The sequence below is a fragment of the Leopardus geoffroyi genome, chromosome A1, assembly GCF_018350155.1.
Source record: "Leopardus geoffroyi isolate Oge1 chromosome A1, O.geoffroyi_Oge1_pat1.0, whole genome shotgun sequence".
NCBI lineage: Eukaryota > Metazoa > Chordata > Mammalia > Carnivora > Felidae > Leopardus > Leopardus geoffroyi.
The window spans coordinates 138,411,157-138,434,162 of NC_059326.1; the positions used below are offsets into that span (position 1 = coordinate 138,411,157).

Sequence of the window (23,006 nt, forward strand, 5' to 3'; positions counted from 1 at the left end):
TTGAACAAAAATTCCATAGTATCAACATATAGTCAGTATTTAAATTTCCAATTGTGTGTGTGTGAGTGTGTGTACTCTTTCTAGTTTGATTTTTTTGACTCAATCCAAATATTATAATAATATATATTATATAATATATAATAATATAAGACCACATATTATACTTGGTTGCTGTGTATTTTAATGCATTTTTAATATAAAAGTTTTAACTATGAAAAATTCAAACTTACAGAAAAGTAAAGAAAAAAAATATGTATCAGGCATGCATTTAACAAATGTTAACCTGTTGCCATGTTTGCTTCAGACATTTCTTTACCTTTTTTTTTTTTTTAGAATATTCAATATACAGTCCCTCCCCTTATTTTTCCTTTTTTTCCCCATTTAAACAATATTCTTTAATTGGTGCATATCATTTCTATTATTCTATAATTGGTGCATGTCATTTCTATAGTATGTTTTTATGTTCTTGCTATATACATGTATGCATAAATATATATTTTTGTTTTTATATTCTATATAATGTTTGTATTTTTGCAACTATTTTTTTTCCACTCAATGTGCATATTCATACATGTAGTTCAAATAGTTCATTTTACACCGCTGTATACTATTCCCTTATAGAATAAATGCCAGCTTATTTGTTACTAGTGAACAGTTAGGATGTTTCCAATTTTTTTACTCCTACAAATGATTCTCAGTAAATATCCTTTTATGCATTCCCCTTGTGTATATGAATGAGAGTTTATTTACATGATAACACCTAAAAGTGATGGGGATGTCTTTGGTTTTGCTGGGTATTATTTCTCTCTAAAGTTAAATAATTCAATTATCAGCATCTGTATATGAGATTTCCAGTTTCTCCAGAACTTCCCCAACACTCAGTATTGTTAGGTTTCTAAATTTTGCCAATCTCATGGGTATGAAATGGTAACTCCCATTCTTAGAATTTGTACTTCCCTAATTACTCGTGAGATTTAGTGTCTTTTTGTATTTATTTGCCATTTAGGTTTCCTCTTTGGTGAAGTGACTATTTTTTTTTTTTTTCAACGTTTATTTATTTTTGGGACAGAGAGAGACAGAGCATGAACGGGGGAGGGGCAGAGAGAGAGGGAGACACAGAATCGGAAACAGGCTCCAGGCTCTGAGCCATCAGCCCAGAGCCCGACGCGGGCTCGAACTCACGGACCGCGAGATCGTGACCTGGCTGAAGTCGGACGCTTAACCGACTGCGCCACCCAGGTGCCCTGAAGTGACTATTTTTAAAGGTGTTTTTCTAACAACAGATTTTGGAATTTCAGGTGTTCAGTATTATGCAGGCAAATTAATTGTTTTCAAATGGGTTCAATATGGTTTTAACTTTGAGAAATAGTTGTAGGGGAAATTATATTTACAGTTATATGTAGATACTTTAAGATTGCAAAAGGACATTTGTGACAGAGCTAAGGTCTTTCAGGATGGAGAAAAATCAACCATATGTGCAGAAGCTACTTAAAATAATGTTGTTTTTGAATATTCTATTTTACTGAGGCTTTAACCATATATCTTCTTCATTTGCTTACTTTTTTCCTACCTCCCAACTATGTTTTCCTCCATAGCTTGTGTACCTCTCAGTGACTGACCAATATTAGTTTCCACACACTCAACACGTCCAATATCTATCTGCTTCATTTTCTGTCCTTGAAATTTCCCTTCCAGGATCCTCTGTCCTCCTTTTCCAATAAGCCCTTGTTGTTCCATGCCTGCTATATAGGTGTCACCCTTCATACTCCTCCTGTGACAGATCCCGTGTGCTCAGTCTCATTTTTTATCTTTTATGACCTATTCCTTTATGTGGTGGATCTTACCTCCAAATGTTCCCAAGAAAAGCCGTAATGAAAGCACATTTTTTTCCAAATAACTAACTTGAAATGTATTTTTCACATCATTTATTTTTGCTTTTATACTTGGTTTTTGTAATATATTCAGACTTAGAATTCCAGATCAAAAATTATTCTCCTTCAGGGGCACCTCCATGGCTCAGTTGGTAAAGTATCTGACTCTTGATTTCAGCTCGGATCATGATCTATGGTCTTGAGCTCGAGGCCTGCGTAGAGCCCTGTGTCAGACTCTGTGCTAAATGTGGAACCTTCTTAAGATTCTCTTCTCCCTCCCTCTGCCCCTCCCCCTTGCACCCTCTCTCTTTCTCAAAAAATAATTTATTCTCCTTCAGAATTTTGAAGGGTTTGATTATTCTGCTTCTTAGGGTTTCTGTTGAGAAGTCTGATGTCATTCTTATTTCTAATTCTTTGTGACCTGTTCTCAATTTTGGAAGCCTTTACAGTTCTATCTTTATCCCTTCTTGGATGAATTGTATTATACGTCTTCGTGTGGTCTTTTGTTAAAAGCATTCTTACTGGTTACTTGAGACATTTTCTTTGATCGTGGGAAATTTTCTTTAAAAAAGATCTTCTCATCATTATTATCTTATTGGAACTGTTTCTCGTTCATAGTTGGACCTCTTGGGTCCTCTGATTTTTCTGCTTATTCCGCCCCACCTCCCCCCCCCCCCCCACTTCTATTCCCATTTCTTAATGTTTTTGTTTTCCTTTCTGGGAGATTTTCTTATCCTTAACCTCCTACTAGTCCATTGACTTTTTTTTCTTAATTCAGCTAGCATATTTTTAATTTCAAGAGATTTTCCTTGTTCTCTTATAGTTGATATTTTATGGAATCTTGCTTTGTAGTTGAATGTCTTTTAAATATTTCTTTGAAGATATTAATTAGAGATTTTCTTGAGCTTCCTGTATTCTTGAGTTCTGTTTTTTTAAGTTAGACTTGTGTCTGCATTTGTATTAGGCTCTCCCTTTCATATTCCATAGTATACCTACCATTGTGTATTGCTGTGAGAATTGAGTTGAATGTTTCACTCAAAGTCAGTTAATGTTAGTGGCTTAAAGACAGAAGCCCTATAATGCAATTCTGTCTTGACTACATCCATTTGATTCTACTGAGAAGGCAAGGGTTAGGCTAAATGAAAATTTAAGGTACTTTCAACACATAAGAATTCGAAACTGGTGATTATCAGGACTTTGAGTAGATAAATTTTTTTGTATCAGGTATTCACTAATTCCTTTGGCAATATGTTTTTATACCTACTATTATTATAAACTGAAATCAACTTTGATATTGTCAGACTAAATGTATTACCTTCTATTTCTTAAATGTTACATCTTAGTTCTAGTAAACTCAAAAGGCTGAAGAATAGGAATCTAAATTACAAGAGAAACTTATCAATTCTTTGCCATCAACAAATACACCCAGGGTATTAAAGATCTTTTCTGATTATGGTTCACTTGGGAGATGTTAAATTTTCTAGGCAAAAGCAAAGGGACATATTTGAATCTGTATCATATCTTATAGGTAGCTATAAACTCAAATGAACCTAATTTATTTTATGAAACAGAGTCCTATAAATTGTGTATCTTTCTAAATAGATAAAAACCCATACGCACACACTTGCCAATGACTTGTCATACAGTTGCATTAAAATTGATGTAAACACATTCAGCATCCAGAGGAGGCCCCTAATTTATTGGCACAGTGTTCCATTTTTTTTTTTTTCAGATGTATAGGAGCTACGCTGTTGGAATAACAGAGAACCCTTTATAATTTTATAGTCCAAATATATGTGAGGCTATGCACTTTAAAAAATATACCATGGAACATTTCAAATGTATACAAAAGTAGAATTGTTTAATGAGTTCTCAGCTCTAATGATGACCAACACACAGACAAGCCAATCCTGGTTCATCAGTGTTCTTATCTCTCTCTCACACTGGGTTATCTTAAAGCAAATCCAGGATATCCTATGATTTCATTTCAAAATACTTGAGTATCTTTCTTTAAAAGGCAAGAAGTGTTTTTTTTTAAGCATCACCACAATATCTTTATTACACCTAAAAAACTTTATGCTTGAAATCATACTGTCAGTACATGAATTTCTCTGTCTCAACTATTTCCCCTTGGTTTGTTTGATCCAAATAATTTCATATATTGTATTTGGCTTGTATATCTCTTAGATCTCTTTTAATCTAAATTTCTCCTGCCCCCCCCCCTTTTTAAGTCTTATAATTATTTGAAAAGACAACGTTGTTTGTTTTTTGAAAAGACATTTGTTTCCTGGAAGAAAATCATTTTTTTAAAATGTCCTACATTCTAAATTTTTCTGCCTGCTTTCCTATAGTGTTATTTAACGTATTATTCTTCCTCCCCCCCCCCCCTTCCGTGTTTTGTGTAAACTGGGTAGTTGGGATAGGTGTTTGGTGTTTGACTAGATAGAGGCTTTTTTGACCTGAAGAATCTTCACAGATCGGATTATATGTTTCCTATATTGTCCATGTTATACATTTCCTGTTGCATCCTATCACGAGGCCAACCATGTCTGTTTATCTTTTTATGATATTATATTTGATCTCTGGGTTCAGATATTGTCAGCTTGATCCATCCACTACAAAGCTCTCCATCTGCTTTTCTCCTAATAACTTGAGCAGCCACTGTCGATAATTGCCCGTGTCCACCAGAAGGACATCACGTACAAGGTTAAGAGTTTCTGAATTTGGAAAACCTCACTTATTTTCAACTTCCTGCCCCTGACCTATTCTGACATCTTGGTCATTTGTTGTTTCTTTCTTAATGTATAATAGATTTGCCTTCTTTTTTACGGTACCGGTTCCCCAAATACGTTATGTGGAACATACCAAGCACACTGTGAGAAAAGTCCCCCTCAGTTTGGAGGGTGCCACATACTGTTTTTCCCCCTCAGAGATTTATGATACAGGTGAGCCGATTAAAGGTCTGAGGAATCTGTTAAGAAACTTGATTTGCCCACAGTTTCATCAGCTTCCTTGACCACTGTATTTATTCTTCTGTCATTAATACCTGTTAGTATCTTGTTTAGAGAAACACTCTGAAACGCATCCTAAAGAAGAGAGGAAGGCAGAGGCACTTGCCCCATCCTCTCATGGGGCTTGCTAATGTTAAGGTCGTGAGTCCATAATGTTGGCACCTTATGGGGAGAAAGGAGAGCGAGAGCAAATGAAAGTTCATATAACAGACTTGGTTCATCATACCATGTCTTGTGTTAATCTCGTCTTCATTGTATCCGTTGCTTCAATTGTTTTGTTTCTTGTCAACGTTACCTACATAACTCCAGGTGATTCAAATGTTAATTACTGATAAGACAATAAAGTCCAGCTATAACAGTGACAATTTAAAAAATTATAACTGTTTGCTTTTGTATGTTATAAATTTCTTCATGCACACGGACCCCCAGAGCACATTTCTGTTATTTTAGTTCAGGTGCATTACTGTAGATGAGGAGTAGTAAGGAATCCTAACACTAATGGAGACTGTTGGTTTCAGATGCCAACGCCGGGTTCGTTTTCATGCCAGAGGTTCACATGCTGCTTGTGCCTCACTATGGAAAATAGAGTCGAGCAAAATTAGTGACACAGACCAATTTTCCTTTGCTCTGAAGATACCTCAAGTTCTGTACAAGAAATGTTTTCCATTAGAAGAAAAATGCCGTGTATTAATGCTCCTGAGAAAAAATAGTGATCGCCAGTAATGCCATCAGGGAAACGATTTTTTCAATGTTTCACAGTGTAAGCATGAATCAATCATTAAACAGGGACTACAACTTACTCTGCAGACTTGGAACATTAATCAAAATTTTTTTTGAGGTGGAGTTATTCTAGGAAAGTGTGAATTTTGATTTTAGGAACATGCATAAGGGATGTAGTAATCAGAAGCACAAGTCAGAACACTTCATTAAAATAAACAAGAACAGAGCCAAGGCCCAGAAAACACGAAGCTCTGTGTTGTGAGTTTTGTTTGGGAGAATGGAATGGGATGAGACACAAAGGGCTGAGCAAGGCATCATCAATGATCCCGACAGTCGACTCAGTGTGCTTTTTGTAGCACTGGGTGCTGGGTGCCTGGCCATTGGCCATACGTTGAGTTAAATTCTAGATGTCCCCAGTTGATATTTATGATGAAAGTTATACTGGTGCTTTTAAATTTAAATGAAGCTTAAAAATTATCATAATTTAAGATGGTTTTCTATTCAGAAAATCCAGAAAAGGCAAATATTACACTAATTATTTAAACATGATAGACAACTCCTTTTGACTTGTCACAGACTTTTTCTTCCTGACAAGTTACTCTTAAGTCTGCTGTTCTTTGAAGGGAAGATTGCGTGCAGGTTTTGACTGTAAACATTATCTTCTCAATAGGTAGTTTTCCAAATACTGTCCGTTGAAGACTCTATGTTGGCTCAGTCAGATAGGTGTTGTTGAGAAGAATGAAGGTAGAGGGGTGGGGCATCGGTCTGGAAATTACCTTAAAAACATTATCTTAGATGCAACTTAAGATAATACATTTGTATTTCTTGAGCATAAAGCAGTTTAAAAACACATCCATTTGTTGTTCCCTCAGAATATTATTTGGTGAAGCGCTAAGCCAAAGTCCAAAAGTATAAATTCTCATACAGTAGAAGTTCAAGAGGCCAGAAAGGTGATTTCAGTCACGTCCTTCATGAACTGAAGCCCAAACAGGAGAAATGACTTGCCCAAGGTTACGATTTACCTTGTGGTTTATTTAACTCTTGGGTTAGGAGGCGCTTCGTTCATTTTTAATATGGCACATGGTCGCATGGTACACTTTGAGTTTATAGAAAAGAACCACTTATCCAGTTGGCTCAGAAGAATGATGGTGAGCCGACGGAAGGAAGGCTCATTTTGCATCCTACTAGTATCAGCTTTTCAGGTGCTGATTTCTATAGTTGTAAGTCATCCTACACCCCAGATTCTCTTTCCTGATTGTCTAAAATTCCAACAGCAGGTGAGAAGTGTGAAAATGGTCATTTGTAAATGTCTGCCAACAGGTTGCAACTAAGGGCTGAAAACAGGGAGATTTAGGCAACTGTCTGTGGATACGTATCTGTGTGTGGTGTGGGGCATATCGCTTGGTAGCACAGGTGCTTTTTGCCCCCCACTCCAAAATGTGGGTACTTAGAATTTTTTAAAACTTCATTAGCAGGTGGACTTAGACCCCACATTGGACCTATGGAAATTTCTTGTTAAGGGTGAAGTTGTTTGGTGTGAAAATTTTCAGTTAGGTAGAAGAAAACCCTGCACCAAGATTTTATTTCTCTACTATGTTTAGCCAGGCTATGGGGATTCGATGTGTTTCCGCTTCTTCGTCTTTATTTTAAGGTTAGTCATGGTCATTCTGTTTAGTTTCCACAAGTATGGTAAAGATCAAATTGCATCTTTTATGTCAATGGACAGGGAAAGTTGTATTGAGACACTAGATGGAAAGGTTCCTTGTAGTCTGAAGTTTTGTTTCATTATCATAGCATTTGCTTTTTAGTTGACCAAATTAGGATTCCATCAAATTAATATTTCTTTGCTTATTAAAAAAACCAGGTATCCTATTTTTATGTTCAGCAGTTTATAGGGATTTTGATCACAAAACTGGACGATTTTTATTCCTCAAGAATTCTGCTTTCTGAACCAGTGAGGTTTTATTTTAACAAATGTTTTTTCAGTTTAAGATTCCATAATGATCATATTCTCTAGGGTAAAAAGTGTGGAAAAAGGTGACTGACCTTGAGAAGGATACAGTTGTGCTGTGCTCTTTCAGGGTTGAAATGGAATCATAAAATCAGAAATCATGGAACGGTTTCCACTTTCAAAGATGGGTTGCCTGACCTTGCCTAAATAGTTCAGGCAGAAATCAAGGAGAAAATGGAAAGGAAATTGAGTTCACCTTCAGGTGACATACATCCACAACAACCTCCATGAATACATCTGGGATGCCAACATGGGCCTGTCACTTTAGGGTCCAGCAAGCTATTTTTCACCTAGAGATGTTCCTCTGTATTTTTATTTTTATCTGAAAAAGTTGTCATTATATGTCTATACTCCCTTACGCACACACATACATACACATATATACACACACGCACCAATTAAAAACTAACCTCCCCCCCTCCCTCTTTATTCTTGGATCTCTGTCTTCCTGAGCTAGAGCCTACAGTTTAAAAGAATTCTGATATACGTTTGGTATATTGGCTGTTCTTAAGCCTTCTCCTGAAACCATTAACAGGACTTCCCAGATCCCTAGACTCACCACCAGTATTTTGGATTCTTTGCTACGTGTCTCACACCCCCAGGGGAAGGAAACTTACAGGGATTAAGGGCTTGCATTGTGCCGAGCATTGTCACATTTGTCCGCAATCGCCTCCCAACCACCTCATTCAATGCATGGTTGTTCCTTCTCCATGTGGTATTTCTTGTACCCTGGCTGGACCTTCTGTTGGCCAGGGGGCAGGAATACAGTGGCTTACATGAACTGTTCTTTAATCTACGAGCATCTGATAGAGGCAAGTTTTGAGGTGTATATGTGTTAGGTTGTGTAATGCTAAACATGAGTAGTGTAACTGAGAATATTTTTTTTTTTAGAGGTTAAATGGCTTTATTCATTCAATGCCTGGGGGAAGGAGTCGAAAGCGTGAACGTGTGTTGTGACCACAGGCAAGCATACTTTGTCTCCAAATGTGATAAAAGAGCAGAGAGCATTCTAGGTTGATCTGTGTTGCCCTAATAGAGAAATCATTGCGGGGGATCTGTGTTGCCCTAATAGAGAAATCATTGCGGGGGCAGGACGGTTTGTGGTGTTTACCTGATTAAATGAAGGAGGTTCCCAATTTTATAATAATCATTGTATCCGTTTTTTGGAGCTGGGAATGTCTCTCTCGTTCTTAATTTCTTTTTTGCTAAGTGATTCTTCAAAATGTACTTAGGGAGGATAAGTATTAAACATTCAGAGTCTCTTAATGTAACAAAGATGGTCAAGCCGTTTCCATCACCATAAGAAATGGGAATCCTGAGACTCTTGATCGGATGTGCAAGTGGCAGTGGTCCTCTGAGTTCAAATCTAGATTAGTTCTTAATTGTGTGATGTGGGGCAAGGAATTTAAGTAGCCTGAGCTTTCGTTTCCCAAACTGCAAACTGTGGGTTACAACATTTTGAGGCTTAAAAGAGTGATGGCTGTATCAGACCTGGAAAACTTCTTGTGCCCAGAAGTCACGCTTTGCACGGGGGTAGTTAGAAGCATCTTCACTAGTTACGTGTTCAGTAGTTAGTGAGTTCGAGTATTCGAGGTACAGGATTTGGAATCAGGGTTAGTAAAATCAAGTCACGCAAATGTAAAAGAATTTTCTTCTTTGGGCCCCACGGGCATCTAGAGGCCGGGCAGGCCTAAGCTTGGAACAGAGCTATGGAGTACAGCCTGACCTCTTCTTCCCCTCCCCTCTCCCCAGGGTCCCCCTCAGCTTCACAGGCGCACGTCAGCTCCTCCAGGTGACTTGTGTTTATTTTCTGGGGCTCTGGCTGCCCCTCTTCCAGTGGGCCTGCCTCTTACTGGAAGAAGTGATGAACGGACACGTAGCCAAGTGTCCCACGTCCCTGAAGACGGAGCAGCGTGAGGACGTTTTGCTCTTCCCGCCAGGCCTTGCTCCCTGCCTTCCCTACCAGCTAAAGGTCGTTGGCAGGAGGGCAGAAGCCACAAGCATTTTTGTCATTAGAATCCTACCAGTTATGGGTATCCATCTAAATAATAGAGTCTTGGAGTCAAATGTGGCAATGTTTATAATGACCTCTCGTTGATGACTGAAGAAGGAGCGGGTGGGCTTCAGGCTACCCATCTTTCTCTCCTGGGTTTCCACGCATACTCCGCCTTTTGCGCTGTCCGAAGGCGGTCATTTGTGACTTTGCCATATAAGTGAGCCTCAGGAAGGGTGGTCAGTAGAACAAGGGAAGAGAAAATGGTTTGCAGCAACAGCCTTTCTTTTCTTCAGCCCTCTTTGCCTTCCCTTACACCGTGTACTAGAGGGGTTTTAGCAGAAAAAGGGAAAATAGACGATGCCCTGCTGTTGCTAGGTAACCAGAAAAAAGAACCCAGCCGTACTTGATACGGGAACAGTTTTCTCTAGCTAAGTGGTTTGTAGAGTGTTAATTAGATTTGCATAATGGTGAGGCTGGCCGGTCTCCGTCCTTCAACTCCTTTTCCCCCCACCCCTTGCCCACATTAATAAAATCCCAGCCATATTATTTGAGTCTTGAGGTCAGTTCTTGACTTTGAGATATTCTGAGGGGAGGGGCTGTGCAGATGCAAATATAGTTCATCGCCCATAGCTAGAGTATATACCGTATTTCTAAGACCTTGAACCTGTTTTTAAAACATAAGTGGGCACCCTTGTTCCACAGTAGCAGTGTTTTATCTGCCCGCAAATGGTGACAAGTCTTTATTCACTTGACACTCCCTTAGGATTATTTTGTCAGGGTTATTTTTAGCCATAGGAGACATTTGAACGCACACCCAACCACATCTTGATGATACATTGATTGAGTCATTTGATGTGATTGCATTTTGTCCCTTTCTCCTTGGACTCTCGGGTTCTCTCTGTGGCTGAATATATGGGCACTGCATGTCCCAGGCTTAGAGAGCTCTGAGTTACAGTGTCACCTGCCTTGGAGGCCTCTAGCGGATCCTCCTGACCTGTGCTGTCTGTCTGTTGCAGATTTGGACATCTCTCAGACTGAGTTTCCAGCCTCCCAGGACTCACATCCACATGGCTCTCAGCGGCAGACATTCATGGCCGAAGCAAAGCTAAATCTTCAGACATTGACTGGACAAGACCAGGAGACTGGAGATGACGCTGAAGAAAACATTGTTTACCTCTAATTGTATTATTATTTTTCTGAGCAAAACACAACACTGGCATTTGGTGGAGATTTTTTTTTTTTCATTTCCTGATGTTCGTGTGAATGTGTCTAAATTGCTGTAAGAGTAATATTTAATATTTCATGCAAGTTCAGTTTTTGGGCATGGGTCCAAATAAATTATTGAAAGCAGTTCTGTTTGTGTAATCATTAACTTATCACACCTAATTTCAGATTTCTGGAGGAGAAATTAACTTGAATAAGCAGAAATATTTTCAAAGTTGTTGTGACTCTCGAGTAAAATTCCATATTGCATTTTCTGCTGGATCATCTGGTTTTTGAAATGCCTTCCTTGAGATCTAGAAGAAGCAATGTGGACGGAAAGAGTGATATTCATGATGGGCAGACTTTCACAGCCACAGCAGGTGACGATGGAGAGTGGCCTCGGTGGCCCCAAAGGCAGAGGCGGATGTGGGAAAGTCCCTTTCTTGGCTGGTTTTCACGCACTAATTTCTCTCTGGGGAGTCACAGGGGCGGGTCCTAGTGGTGATCTGTTACAGTCACCATGTCACCAACATGTCCTGTCTGGGGGGGACCTGCTCCAACCGGGCAACCGCTCTGCGGTGGACACAGTCTGGACTCTTAGGACCTGGGCCACATGCTTTGCAGACTCACTTTCTTGGTCGTGATGCGGGTTGTTTTTCAAGCCAAGGTTTCTCACTGTACTTCAACAGGGCCTTGAGGCAGAGCCCTAGCCAGTCCATTTTGATGTAAATAGTGAAGTTCAGGTTCACCGTGCTTCTCAAGGTTGGCCCTGTGTCCTCAGGCCCTGAGAGCAAGCACAATTACCGCTCCATAGAAGGACCTCTGCCTTCAAGGACAAAAGCTCTCTGGGCAAGGCTTGCGGCCTGGCCTGTCGGTGCTCTCCCCCAAAGGAACACAGGCACATCCTGATTTCAGAGTGATACAGGTCTCTCGGTAAGAAAAGAAACCAGGAAATATTTTCAGCTCGTTCTTCAGAACTATTTGTATCTGTTTTGCCCAGAGTCAAAAAAATATCTTTCACCTCACTGTTGTGCTTTGGAATTTTAATAGTGTGTAAGATATTAGTAAAATAGACGTTTCACACACCATCACTATCTCCCTTTACTAAAAGTGAAAAGAAAGGAGTACTAAACTCACCCAAATTGCAACACTTGTGAGGAGGGAGCTGTGATAGGAAGGGAAAAAATTAGGGGGCCCCGGGGTGGCTCAGTTGGTTAAGCCTCTGACTCTTGATTTCGGCTCAGGTTATGGTCTCATGGCTTGTGATTTCGAGGCCCACGACAGGCTCTGTGACAGTGCAGAACCTGCTTGGGATTCTGTCTCCCTCTCTCTCTCTGCCCCTCTCCTGCTTGCTCTCTCTCAAAATAAATCAACTTAAAAAGGAAGGGAAAAAATGTCACCCGGACTCCATTGTTTGGTCAGTTGAATACATCTTTTATATCTTCACATAGGCAAGTCAAATCTTAGTTTAAAAAAAAAAAAAGCCGTTTGGGGGAGTACTCTTTCTGACTCTTGCTGCTTCTGGCCATTTTGGTCACAATCCTAACAGATGAAGAGAGTGGTTTCCAAGAATGGATATAACTTATTACAATTTTTGTCAATCACTTCCCCTCCAGGCTGCGCTCCTAAATTAATCAGACGCATCTTCCCTTCCTAAAGGCATCTAAAGAGAAAAACCTATCTTTCCCCTCTCTCCAACAAAGCCTAGTCCAGAATCGTATATCCCCTGAATATGGAACATATTGATATTTCAGTCTAAATCCTTGCTCTGATAACTATAGATATCTTCTCTTTTCCCCTGACGTTGGATATAGAAATATCCGCATGTGAAAATAGGAATAGATGTTCAGAATCCTCACACGGGTCTTTAAAAATAGGTGTGCTCAGTTGATTTTCAAGCCCTGCACACTTTGGATCTTCATGTAGCTACCCTGGGGAAGTCTTAGTATCTTTTGAGATGACTACATCCCTGGGGTTCTCGTGCCAATTGTCTTACTATTATGACCTTTCATCTGAATAGAAGTTGCAAAGCTTTTGTTGATCGGTTCTTCCTTTTCACTCTGTCCTTACGGTGCCCTGAATTTAGATCTCAATGGAGGTCACTCTGTGCCTCCCCAAGAAACTCACGAATCCTAGGAGAAGACCGCCCTATTTTCCAGCCTCATAAATGAGTTTCTTCTAAAGAACCTACTCTTGCCACCCACCGGCGAGCTTCAAGGAAGCATTCATTCCTTGAGACATGTGCTGCGGAAAGAAAGGCAACCCTGGGGCTCTGTCCTTTGCAGGCTGCGGGAATTAACGTGACTCCCCACTTGTGGTCCAAGCTACTCTGCCTTTCATCAGGACTGCCCAGTTGCTGGAGTCCTGCAACGCTCCCAGCCCACTCACGGTTGGAGCCCTGTCCATTCAGAAAAGGGCCACGGTGTTTGCTGCAGAGGCGGTGGTTGTGGTGTGTGTTGTGGAAAAGGGGGAGCATGATTAAATCCTGGGATGACCGACAAAGGAGGGAAAAGGAGCATGTATCCGTTCCTGGGACCTGGGACCCCCCCCTTTCCTCCTCAGAACCAACCCGAGGTTATCCGTGTCCGCCCACCTCTGTCTCGGTGGGCGAAAGGCACAGCCGCGGAGAGCATGGACTTTGGAGCCAGATCTTCCCCTTGCTGTGTGTCCCGGGTGTGTCACTTCACCTGTCTAGGTCTCAAGTTGCCTCACCTATACAAGAGGGATGATGACCTTATAGAATTGCGAGGCTTGAGTGCTTAATAGACGCGATATGCTTAGAACAGAGCCTGGGGCATAGTTGTTAATAACATACGCTAGTTATTGTTAAATCGTTAAATAATCTTGGAGTGATTTCTAAGCCTGGTGCCAGTCCTCAGGCAGATTGTGCCTGCACAGCCAGAAACCACGAATAGGAAAGTGACGTTCCTGGAGATGGCCAGTCACAAGGCCGGACTAGTTTCCTAATGAGGTTAGCGTTCATCTTACTTGCGTCTCTGAACCTTCGCTCCGTGCAGTTTTTCTTTAGACACTTGACTGCTAGAGGGCAAACAATCTGCTAGGACCAAAATAAAGATGAATTAGGCTGCAAGCTGTTGGAGAAGACAGACACATGAACAGATGTGGAGAAGTCCAGGTAGCTAGGAGACCTCCTAGGAAAAGCCTGTGGGGGGTCAGTAGTATGTGGAGTGGAGGGAGTTGGTTGTCTTAAAGTGGAAGATGCCTAAAGGAAGTCAGAGACGGGGAAAGATGATGTGAGCAAGGAAGCCGACCCAAACAAAAGGCCAGAGACACGAAATAAAAGCCACGAGAGACCCCGGAGCACGCGTTGGGAGGTACTCAAGAGCCAGCTCCTCCCCTATGGCTGAAGGTGTCCAGTGAGAACACCCGTCTACCTTCACCTCTTTCAAACACTCTTGTCCCAGTTGTGAGGAAACACGGAAGTTTCTCTCCCTCACCCCAGGAACTGATTGGGTTCCACACAAAGCCAGGTTCCGGAGGAGTATGCCTCCTCCTTATCCCCTCACCCTTCCACACCCACTTCTACCATAAAAGCAATTGGGTTCTGCCCGACTGAGTATCTGCCTACCAGATGGTAAGACACAAGAAACCAAGAATAAAGGGGGCCGTGCGACCACTTGAAGATGTTTATTGGAGCAGAGGCATCCAGAAGGATGCCCCAGGGTGCTTCTGGGGGATAAACTGACGACGTTCATGAGTCAAAGCAGAGTTAAGTGGAGGGAAAGGGGGCAAGAAGACTCACTTGGCTCTTCTGCTTTGTTTTCTTATCTCCGTTTCATTAAGGTTTTATTTTGTTGTTTTAGTTGGAACATATTCCTCTGTTTCCTCATTTTGCCAGACTCTCTGAATTGGTTTCTACGCATCGGATGAAACAGCCACCTCTCCCCATCTTGAAGGTAGTTGAGAGTTTGCAAAGACCTGTCAGTGTCCCAAAGGGGGTGTCGGCTCCTAGATTCAGGCTGACTGGAAGCCGGGCTCTCAGGCAGCTCGCTCCCACCCTTTGCGTTTGCTGGGCAGTGGGCGCGACTTCTGTAGGTTTTCAAAGAAAGCTAAGTGTTGTGGGTGCTCATCCCTCGGGTATAAGTCTTAAAAGTTGGGGTTGCAGTTGTGAGGCTACAAACCCCTCATTCCTCAGGGAGAGGCTCCAGGTTTTGAGTTTTTCCCACTTGTGTGTTGGCGCATCAGGAGTGGGGATTTGGGCAGGCCTGTGTGTCACAGCCTCTCCTGCCTGCCTCCAATTGACTGTCTTCTCATTTGCCATGTGAACCAACTGCTCAACTGGTTTTCAGAGGGACTCGCTGCAGAGGTGAATGTAGACTTGTGCCTGGGGGAAGAGGTAAGTTCAGGATCTTCCTAGCCGAAGACTCTCCTGTTTTTTTTTCTTTGTCAGCTCTGATGCTGCTCCTCACCCTGCCTTCGTCTACCACTTAGGGCTTTGTGGAGAATGGAAAAGAAAAAAAAATTAAGGATGTAGAGGGGGTACCTGGAAGGAATATTCCAGAATGATGTGGTGATGAACGCCCAGAGTTCACCGTGTTCTTTCCTGATTGCCCCTCATGCACGGATGTCCCTCTGCCAGTGCAAGAGAGGCAGTAAAAAGATACGGCAAAGTCAAATAGGTTCGAGTTCTGCTTACTGAACCCCCCCCCCGCCCCAGGTCCGTGGGGTTGCACAGTGCCAGGGGGCACCATAGAGCACCCATGCTCATGGAATCCCATGTGAGTGAAATCTCTTGGAGTTCTACAATCCTGCAACCTTGCTTCCGAGATCAGTTTGCTTACGTATGAAATGGGGATGATAAGAACAGTCATGCCTTGTAGGCATGTTGCAAGAGCTAAGTGAATTAATGCCAGGACGGTAAATGCCACACAGGGTAGCCAGTCTAGAAGTGATGGCAGTTGTTATATGCTAGTGACAGTGGTCCGGAGAAGGTGAGTTTGGGCATGCTCAGGAACTAAAATAGCTGCGGAAGTATGATTTCAGTTTTTCATAGCCCATTATCCTTTGCACTGAGAGACATCCAAGATCAAAGCCCATGATGATGCTGCACTCAGAGTGACAGCTTCATGATACTTATTGAATGAAGGGAGGAGGGGATCAGGAAGAATCTTTGGAAATCTCAGATCAAAGAGGGGACGGGAATTGAGCTAGAACCCTGATCGCATTTCCATTCCATTTCTTTACCTCTTGCTTGTGAGTTCAAAGCAATCACTTCAAGGTGATGACTGAATATCACTTGGGATGAAGTGATTTGAAGTAACTTGAAGGGGGACCTTGGTTCAGTCGTTCTGTAGAAGCTTCGTGGCTGAGAAACTTCAACGTTGCCATGAATTGAATCCTAGTTGTCTGCCTAAAAGTCAGGAGTTTTAGATACTGCCAGCAGCCAAGAGTCTCATAGAGACTCTTGCCTGAGGACAAAAAATGAGTTTGGTCACATTATAAGATTATACTTTCTCCATTCATTTCAGTAGATACTATAGCTACATTAGAGAACTGGCCCTTATTCCTGGAAGAGCTCCCCCTGCCACATCCCTCAGTGACACCCCCACCCTCCACCCCCAAGCTTCTGGTTCTACTTGGCTCTGTCCCTAGGCAGTCTGGAGATAAGCCGTCCCCAGGGCCAATGTATCCAGGGTCCACAGAGTTTCAGTCACCGGAGAAGGTTTGGGAAGGTCCTCTCCTTGTTCAGAGGCTCAGTTGATTGATCCATTTTATGTCGTAAGAGGGATTTGTCTACTAAAATACATTTTTACTCACATGAGAGTTTGTCTAAGTTCTCGTCTTCTCTCTCCTCAGCTGGTTTTGGGTTGTTTGCCTCTTCAAAGAAGGACGCTGTGAAGGGAAAGAGAGCTAGAACTCCGATAAATGGTTTACTTCTTATTAGCTCCCACGTTAAGCATTTAATGACAGAAGCCAGTATGAACTCAAATGCCATTTGGGCCTGGCTTCATTCTCCTGTGCTCTCTCTATTACTCCTCCCCACCTCCTCCAACACCATGTATAATATCTGAGCAGATTTTCTGGGTAGTTGTCAGTGTTAATTTTTACAGTCTCTGCCATAACAGCTTCGAAGAAACACACACATAAAGTCAGTATCAAGGAGAATTTCTCTGTAGGCCACGGAGCTAAAACAGACTCTCAGAAATGTGCTTGATGTTCCCCTGGGCAGCATTCACGGCCTCCTTGGAAAGCCTTAGTCCACCTCTCTGCTCCCGGCAAGCTGTAATTTGGGGAACAAGTTGGCAGGTACCAGCAAGGGACAACAGGCTTTGAATTAAGCTTCGTAAAGCCAGAAGCTTAGGAAACACACCTTCCGATGAGTTTCTTTTTAACACTTGTGTTTCTTCTAACAGTTTGCCCTGCAAACAATAACTGTACATTCCATCAAGATAACTGGAGCCATTAATCTTCTGTAGCACAGGAGTTTCTGGTACCATGAAGATAGTAACGGGATTTTTTTCGGCAATACTTTGGAAAATGACTGTTATTTTGTATTCCTGGCTTCAGGCAGTTGATTTCCACGATGGTGATGCTGAATGTGATATCATAACTTGGTCTCTCCATGTAAACGCCTTCTATGCAAAGTTCTCATTGGATCAAACCCTGAGATTAACGCAAAATTATTTTGGTAAGGGCCATACTTTGAGCCATTCGCTTCGAAGAAGATTTTTGAATGCAGAGACTGAGCCTGGCGAGCATCGTTGCTATGGAGACCATGTGAGAGTTGGATTAATTAAGGCCTGAACAGATGTTGGGAAGTGTGCGGAATGCACTGTTTTCTGCTAGTAATTAAGGAGAGTACATGTGTACGTGAGAGAGGAGGAAAAAAAAGAGAGACAGTCAGAGGCAACACAGTCAGACAGATAGATGTGCTTGGCCCTGGAGATGTAACATTTCCTCAAGCAAAAGGTACGGCCGGTAACTCTGCTGACACTACTCTTGTTCTCCACCCATGCCAGACAGAATAATTGCTCGAAACGGCCAAGCAGTCCATCCATTATTTCTTGTTGGATCTGATTTATAAGAGGCATAGGAATATACAAAAACATGTCCTCGAGTCGGTGAGTTCAAGTAACCCATCTGGCTGTACACTCAAAAAATCCAACGGGGCTGTACAAATGGGTTTTGAGCGACCTGGCAGGGAAGCCAAGTTTGAAGACTGGGGCTATATTAGCTGTCCAAACTGCCAGGGGTATTGTCATCTGTGAACTGGCAGCCAATAAAGGGGCTGGCTGCCCAGGGCCATGGAGAAATTGCCATGGGAATGCCTTCAAGATTAGAAAGTTAATGCAACATCCATCTAGTTCAGGTTCAATTTGGGGGATATTTGTTTTAGTGTGACATCTGTTGATTTTTAAAACAGTGTATTTCTGTCTTCTCTTGAACAATACTACTGTTAGGTTTAGGTTCGAGTTCAGCAAATCAGGTTCCATTTGAATCCTGTGTAGCGCATCCCCTAATGACCAATGTCCCCATGTTGCCTGCCTCCTCCTGGTCTGCAGGAAGGAGATAATGCATCGAAATTGTGCTAAGACTTTTCTGCTGGGCTATCAGCAGTTTGACTAGGACTGGTAGATTTTGAAGCATTTGTTTGTTTGTTTGTTTGCTTCGGTTTTTTTGTTTTTTGTCTCCCAGCTGTGGAAGGAGCGTTGTCTGAAAATGGGGAATCAGAAAACATCACAGAAGTGCTTTGCTTCCCGGGGGACGGTGTCCTAGCGCTTCAAACTTCAGCCCCTTCCTACCCCCAGACGGTGGAGATGAGTCGGAATGGAAGGAGGTAGTGGGAAACTGCCTGGACTGGGCGGCAGGGAGGGAGAGGGAGAGAGAAGGGCAACGCTGCCCTCTCATGGGACTTTTGCCCAGTCTTGCCGTGCCACTGATGACATCTTGGTTCAGAAGATCAGACACTTTACACCTGTGGGTTATTGTGAGCTATAGAGATAGGGAAGCGGACGGATTGGACCGATGTGAATGTATCATTACCCCAGAGGAAAAAATGCAAGTTTGCAACTTCATTTCTGCATTGCCCTCTCCCCATGTGACCTGTAGTTCCCTCACCCTTAAACTTGATTGCTGAATCTGTTGTGGTTTTCACCTTTCCTCTTCTCTGAGGATTAGCTCCCTTTATCTCCGGGAGGAAAGCACTTCCTGAGGCTAGAGAACTCAAAAGGATTAGTGTTTGCTCTTTGAATCAACTGTAGTCTGTTTCTGTGTCTCTGGTTAGTAATAAGAAAAATCACCCTTTGCAAATAAAATTCTTTTCTATTTTTTTCTTCTCTCCAGCACACATAGCTAGATAAGAGGGAAATATATTCTGGGTAATTTGTTTACTGAAAAAGAAATCGGGGAGTGAGAAGATAACAACCATAGTGGTTTGATGCCTTTGGAAAGACATCTGTTAAGTGCTTTGGTAACAGACCAACAATGGAAACCTTGCAACACATAATAAAAATAGAGGCAGGATAGAAAGTGAATTCAAGAGGAAAATCTACTTTTCCCCCAAATTGACAAACTTTGAAAAAATATCTTATATTTGTTAAATGTTAGTGTGTATTCTTTGTGTGTATACACACATACACTAGCTGTGGTCATTTCTATATACCTGCTCGCTACTTTCCTTCTGTTGTGTCCTTCCCTGTGTTAGTGTGAGGGCACAAGAACCCAACTGCCACCATGCTACGGACACAATCCAGATCCCTGGCAAGCCGTGAAGACAAATAAGAAGCATTGAGACAGAATATACCGTAGTTCTTAGTAAGCCATTGGCCAGTGGTCCAGGATTTAGGTCCTATTATCCATCCATCCAGTATAAACATCTGCCACGCTCAGGACTCTGCTCGATGTGCAACACAAGATATCCTAAGATGCCTGCCCTCTAGCAGATCACCACGTAAGCCAGTGAAGACCTCTACCAGCGGTGAGGGGGCAATATAGTTCAGGCAGCGTCATGAACTGGTCAAATCCCATTAATGAAATGAGCGGCCCCAGCCTATTATTTCAACAGTTTTAGGAGTTGAAGTAAGTGGGGAGACTCCTGAGGGGGAGGTGTGAGGAGAGACTTTGTGGCTGGCAAGTATTTTGGTTTGTTTTTTGTCCCCTGGGAGGGTCTTGAAATGTGTGGTTCAAGCCCATCTCAACGGTACAGAGACAACAGCTTGCCTCAGGAGCTGTTTGGAGATGTTGCCTGTTTGGAGGGTTTTTTGTTGCCACAATAACTGGGAAGAATTACTGGCATTCAGTGGAGAGGAGAAGAGAAGTTAAAAGTCCTGGGTAGGACAGTCCTTCTCCAAAAGCCCACTGAGAAACAAAGATCACGGTCCCGCTGTTTAAGTGTTTTCTTTATTTGCAATGGCATTACCAAGGTGGGAAAGCTTTTAGACCTTTGATACATTAGTGAAAAGTGACTCTGGGGGCGCCTGGGTGGGTCAGTCAGTTAAGCGTCTGACTTCAGCTCAGGTCATGATCTTGCGGTTCGTGAGTTCAAGCCCCGTGTGGGGCTCTGTGCTGACAGCTCAGAGCCTGGAACCTGCTTCAGATTCTTTATCTCCCTCTCTCTCTGCCCCTCTCTGCTTGCACGCTCTCTCTCTCAAAAAGAAATAAACACTAAAAAAAAATTTTTTTTTAAAGTGACTGTATAGATACTTGTAACAAAGAGCATTTTCCCTTTTTTTATTTTTTTTTATTTTTTTTTAAAGGTTTATTTATTTTTGAGACAGAGAGAGACAGAGCATGAACGGGGGAGGGTCAGAGAGAGGGAGACACAGAATCTGAAACAGGCTCCAGGCTCTGAGCGGTCAGCACAGAGCCCGACGCGGGGCTCAAACTCACGGACCGCGAGATCGTGACCTGAGCCAAAGTCGGCCGCTTAACCGACTGAGCCACCCAGGCGCCCCGCATTTTCACTTTTAACCAGACTTCAGATTTTTTAAGGAGAGTATCCCGAAAATTCAGAGAACCTTAGTGTAAATGTTCTTCGAAAATTAATTTCCTTAACATTGTCAATGAAGAGTGATAGACAAGACCAACACAAAACTCAAGTGAAGGAGGCTCTGACATTTTTATAAAACACATTCTAACTTAGGCTGACATTTAAATTAAAAAGCCCAGCAGTACAGCACGGAGCTGATTGATTTGGAGAGCATGGCTATGAGATAATGAGGGCTCTGCCATACTCTTCCTAGTGAGGGGTAATAAATGATCTATTCCTGGCCAAAAGCAGAAGAGCTGACACACTTTCTGTGTTTGAACTGCAGAAATTTGCATTGCATGGAGCCTGAAAGTCATTCAAATAGTGCTTTCCTTTGCTCCTTGTAGCATATTTTCATGCTAATCTTGATAACAGAGAAAAGACCCTGGTTGGCGGTTCATGTGTCAGAGACACTAATGGTTGCTTTTGAAAACTTCCCAACGTGCTTTAGACACAGCAACCTTGCCGAAAAGACGAGCAAAAACTGGTTCCTAAGTGGGTTGATCCTGTCTTGACCCGCCAAATGTGGGAGTTTCAAAAGCTTAGGTCAGAAAGTTCAACCAACCCCTCCTCATCTGGAAATGTGTCCTCTGTTTTGGGGAGTGCTCTTACTTTGTATTGCTGGGAGGCACCATATAATCAGATGGCTGTAAGAGAGCAGTGGCTGGGACTGAATGGTGAGCTCTGGCCCTTCTTGATTGCCACAAAACTCTAGTCCTTTAGTTTTACCCATCAGTACTATGGTCCATCCTCCCGCTGAAGACTGACAGAGACTTGTAGTGGACTTAACTTGATGATCAACCCCAAGATCCTTCTGAATGGAACCACTCTAGGTGACGTTTGTCTGGAAGTCGGGCTGGCAGAGGCCGTCTGGAAGCCCAATAAAAATTAACAGGACAAGAGAAACTTCAGTTTCCTTTCAGAAAAGCGGATGCTCCTTTCATTTGTTACATCAAGATACAAGCACAGGAAGGCTAGCCTAAGAGTCACGTGGAAAAGCACGAAATGTGGTCAGCGGTGAAATTTGTGCTTTTAATCAGGTGCCATCATTCACTGGTCTAAATTAACTTCAGTTATGACCCTTGTTAAAAGGCCTTTGACTCTCAAAAACAAGATATTTTGCCACCAAAGATGACTCTTTGTATTTCCTTGAAAGAAGGTGCTGCTCCTGACATGTAGAAAAACTCATTCCCTTGGGAACCTAGTTTATCAACAAAGGCAAAAAAGAGGGTGAAGCAGAACAGTTCCTTCAGCCCTTGTATCCTCATTGGACATTTTCTAAATTGATCTTTGTGAATAACTCTTGGGGTATTTATCTTAATTTGCTCCTTGGAGAAATATTTAATTATCATTTTTTTTGCCTTAGGTGCTTCTTTTTTTTTTTTTTTAATTTTTCTTTTAACATTTTTTAATTTTTGAGACAGAGAGAGACAGAGCATGAGCTGGGGAGGGGCAGAGAGAGAGGGAGACACAGAATCCGAAACAGGCTCCAGGCTCTGAGCGGTCAGCACAGAGCCCGATGCAGGGCTCGAACTCACGGACTGTGAGATCATGACCCGAGCCGAAGTCGGGTGCTTAACCGACCAAGCCACCCAGGCGCCCCATGCCTTAGGTGCTTCTTAAGTTGGTTGCTGTTACACTGTGTCTGAAAATAAATCCTTTCCTCCTTGATTTTCCCTCTGGAATCCATCGAGAGACTGACTTCCAGGCAGCTTCGTGAAAGACAAGGGTCCATCAACTGTTCCTAAGGAGCTGTAGGAACTCTGCTAATTGCCAGAGGCTCTGCGTGCTGGCTGGCAGTTCTTCGCAGCCCATTGGGCTCGAGTCTCCCACCCTTTGCTCCGACCCTGACTGCAAGGGGAGAAAGGGCTTTGGGGGACTGTGGAGTTCTGACTGCCAGTGACAAGCCCGCTAATGGACCCGTGTGGGCAACATCAGGTCACAAACTAGCATCTAGGAATGGCTGGCGTAACTCCAGTGAGCCCTGCTCATGTAGAGTGTTGGGGTTTATGCTGCCACTGTAGGTATTTTACCTCCAGGACCTTCAGCTGAGTTTATATTGAAGTTCCAAGTACTCCTCCAGGGGGAGCAATCTGAAGGTCCCAAATAAGTATGGCGTACCGAGAAGTAATTTAAGGGTAACTCGTCCCAGACTTGTTAGTTGGGCGCTCAGGGGCTGCGGTGTGCCAGAGAGAATCCCAGCCTT

General features: G+C 42.5%; 1 protein-coding gene across 4 annotated transcripts in view; it reads left to right on the plus strand.

The window, feature by feature from the left end:
- Window positions 1–10,959, plus strand: part of ARHGEF28 (Rho guanine nucleotide exchange factor 28) — a 308,676-nt gene extending 297,717 nt beyond the window's left edge. For all 4 annotated transcript variants that reach the window (XM_045495406.1, XM_045495400.1, XM_045495414.1 and 1 more), the window contains one exon: window positions 10,626–10,959. In XM_045495406.1, coding sequence (XP_045351362.1) covers window positions 10,626–10,789 — 164 coding nt within the window. In that variant the 3' untranslated portion in view covers window positions 10,790–10,959. The remainder of the gene's footprint in view (window positions 1–10,625) is intronic.
- Window positions 10,960–23,006: the final 12,047 nt, after the last annotated feature.